Genomic DNA, 2232 nt, shown 5'->3' with positions numbered 1-2232 from the left:
ATTTCTAATATAATTTTTTTTTTAATACGGGCAATTCGCCGAGTTGAATATTTTTTGTGATTCCAGTTTAATATTAGCTCTGTCTTCTTGTTCTATAAGTGTTTTCCAAACATCTCTCAATAATACCAGTTCGAAGAAAATTGTAATATTCTCATTTTATATATATATTGTAAATTAATTATTATATATTGTATATATTTAGATTACTCGTTTTTAAAATGCGATAACTTTTACATACAGACAATTATATATGTACATATGTTAGTAATTAATTGTATTGCAAAGCAAACCAGAAATGTAAACTTTTTGTGCTTCTAATTTCAAATTTATTACAGCGCGTTATCTGCATAACAAGTTTTAAAAGCTAAATATTTTTGAACCCAAATAAATGAATTTCTACTTTCTACTTCGTCGCAATAATTGCTTATTTCATGTTTCTGTAAAAAATCTTAAAATCTGTTTTGAAATAAATGAATTTAAGCAAAATTAATTTTGTGCTCATTCTCTGCTTTATTGCTGTCGTATTTACACTCATAAAAAATATAATATTAATTACTTTATAATTATTAATACTCTTATTTTACTCGGGCAGGAAAAGATCATCGTATGGCCATTCATTAAAACATTTTGTCATGTATTCATGTACGACCACTGCAAAAACCTCTTGCATATTCGGACGCATGCCTTCGAATATTTCATCCGCATTGCCATTGAGGAAATCGTTCGCCGTTGCGCTCAATTCCGGGTTACCATGGTAGAGTCCATCAAGTTGGTAACGTACATTTTTCGGTTTCGACATCACCAATGATACATTATTGATGACTAAGTAATTCTTGCCACTTTTCTGCACCAATTTGGCATCTATTTTGCAAGTGAGGGTTATATCAGCTGGAATTTTAAGCAGAAAAATTTATACATACAGAAATATCATTAATAATGCTTTCTTTTATCAACATACATAGCTCTATTACGCAATTTCCTTTGCCTTGAAAATTCGCGCCAAGAATTTTGCCCTCGCCTTCATAGGCACCGCTAAATCTTGCTTTCGGGACGGTGCATGACAGTGATATCGGACTAGTGACATCGCGTGTGAAGCCTCTGCGTTGAGCAAAATGTAGTTTTTTTAAATACAAAGTAGTTTTAATTAAATTTGCTTTTTTAGGTAATAAATCTATGCTGTGCGCCTTGCTTAGTCTAGGCATTACTACAGACAGTAAACACATTTGCTTACTCGGTATTTCTTGCATTGCACTTACTCGACTTTGATGTTTTGTGCATTTGTCAAACCAGTTATGTCAACATTTGTGAAGGACAAGCGTGCATTTATGAGAGCTTTTGGATTCGGCGGCAATACAAGCGACTTAATACGCAATGGATCGAAGGGCGGTATATGTAGTGCACGTACACCAGTTGCGCCGTACTTTTTTATCAGTTCGTTGGTAATCTTTGTGTGGCACACCGAATCACCGTAGCGGCAGCGCTCAAAGTCCAGTGCTGTGGGGGAATAGAAGTATTTTAAGGGCTTACAAAATTCATAAAAGAAAATAGAAACACACCTTTTTGCGCCGTTGCTGATTGCATGTAAAGTACTGCACACGCGAATAAGGGTATCCAGCTAATCCGCGACATCCTGCTTGTGTTCACTTTGCTACCGAATTATTTTTGATTGACGAAATTTACTTTGTGGGAATGCGGTGTCTTGCAGCGCACTTGTTCGGTTAATGAATTTACAATGCGTTGGTGAATTTAACTTTTATATGATTTTCGTTTCGATTTTTGAACTGCGATTCGTTTTAATTAAACAAAAACAAGTTCAGCAGATCAGAGGCTATCTCACTTAATAGAACAGGGAGTTGCGCATGTTAATGAATTAACGAAGAAACGTGTCAACATGATAATATCTGTGATGGCAATTTGATCTCGAGCACATAAAGGCCTACAGGAGCTATTGCATTTTTTATTCGAGTAATCAGGAACGTGCTAAAATAATGTATGTATGTATGTATGTTTGTTTGGGAAATATATTTGCAACAAGATAATAAATTTTATACTTTCTTCATATGTACTATATATAAAAAGTGGCGCATGCATATATACATAGGTATGCATAAAAGCTATAAGCTATTCGATATATACATATATCTACACTGACTAATACCTGTATAGGCATTTTACAATATTCAGACAATTTGTATACTGATGTAACATGTTGCTTAAGAGTATAATGGCTTT

General features: G+C 33.9%; 1 protein-coding gene across 1 annotated transcript; it reads right to left on the bottom strand.

Moving 5' to 3' along the window:
* Positions 1 to 503: 503 nt before the first annotated feature.
* On the bottom strand, positions 504 to 1876 carry LOC126767995 (protein takeout-like). Its single transcript, XM_050485839.1, has 4 exons — positions 1557 to 1876; positions 1257 to 1494; positions 959 to 1098; positions 504 to 888 (listed from the first exon to the last, which is right to left on the bottom strand). The coding sequence occupies exons 1-4, from the start codon at positions 1627 to 1629 to the stop codon at positions 581 to 583; spliced, it is 759 nt and encodes a 252-aa protein (XP_050341796.1). The 5' UTR covers positions 1630 to 1876; the 3' UTR covers positions 504 to 580.
* Positions 1877 to 2232: the final 356 nt, after the last annotated feature.

Source organism: Bactrocera neohumeralis, chromosome 2, assembly GCF_024586455.1.
Source record: "Bactrocera neohumeralis isolate Rockhampton chromosome 2, APGP_CSIRO_Bneo_wtdbg2-racon-allhic-juicebox.fasta_v2, whole genome shotgun sequence".
Classification (NCBI taxonomy): domain Eukaryota; kingdom Metazoa; phylum Arthropoda; class Insecta; order Diptera; family Tephritidae; genus Bactrocera; species Bactrocera neohumeralis.
The sequence above is the reverse complement of the archived record's forward strand: the minus strand, read 5'-3'. Positions and strand labels throughout refer to the sequence as shown.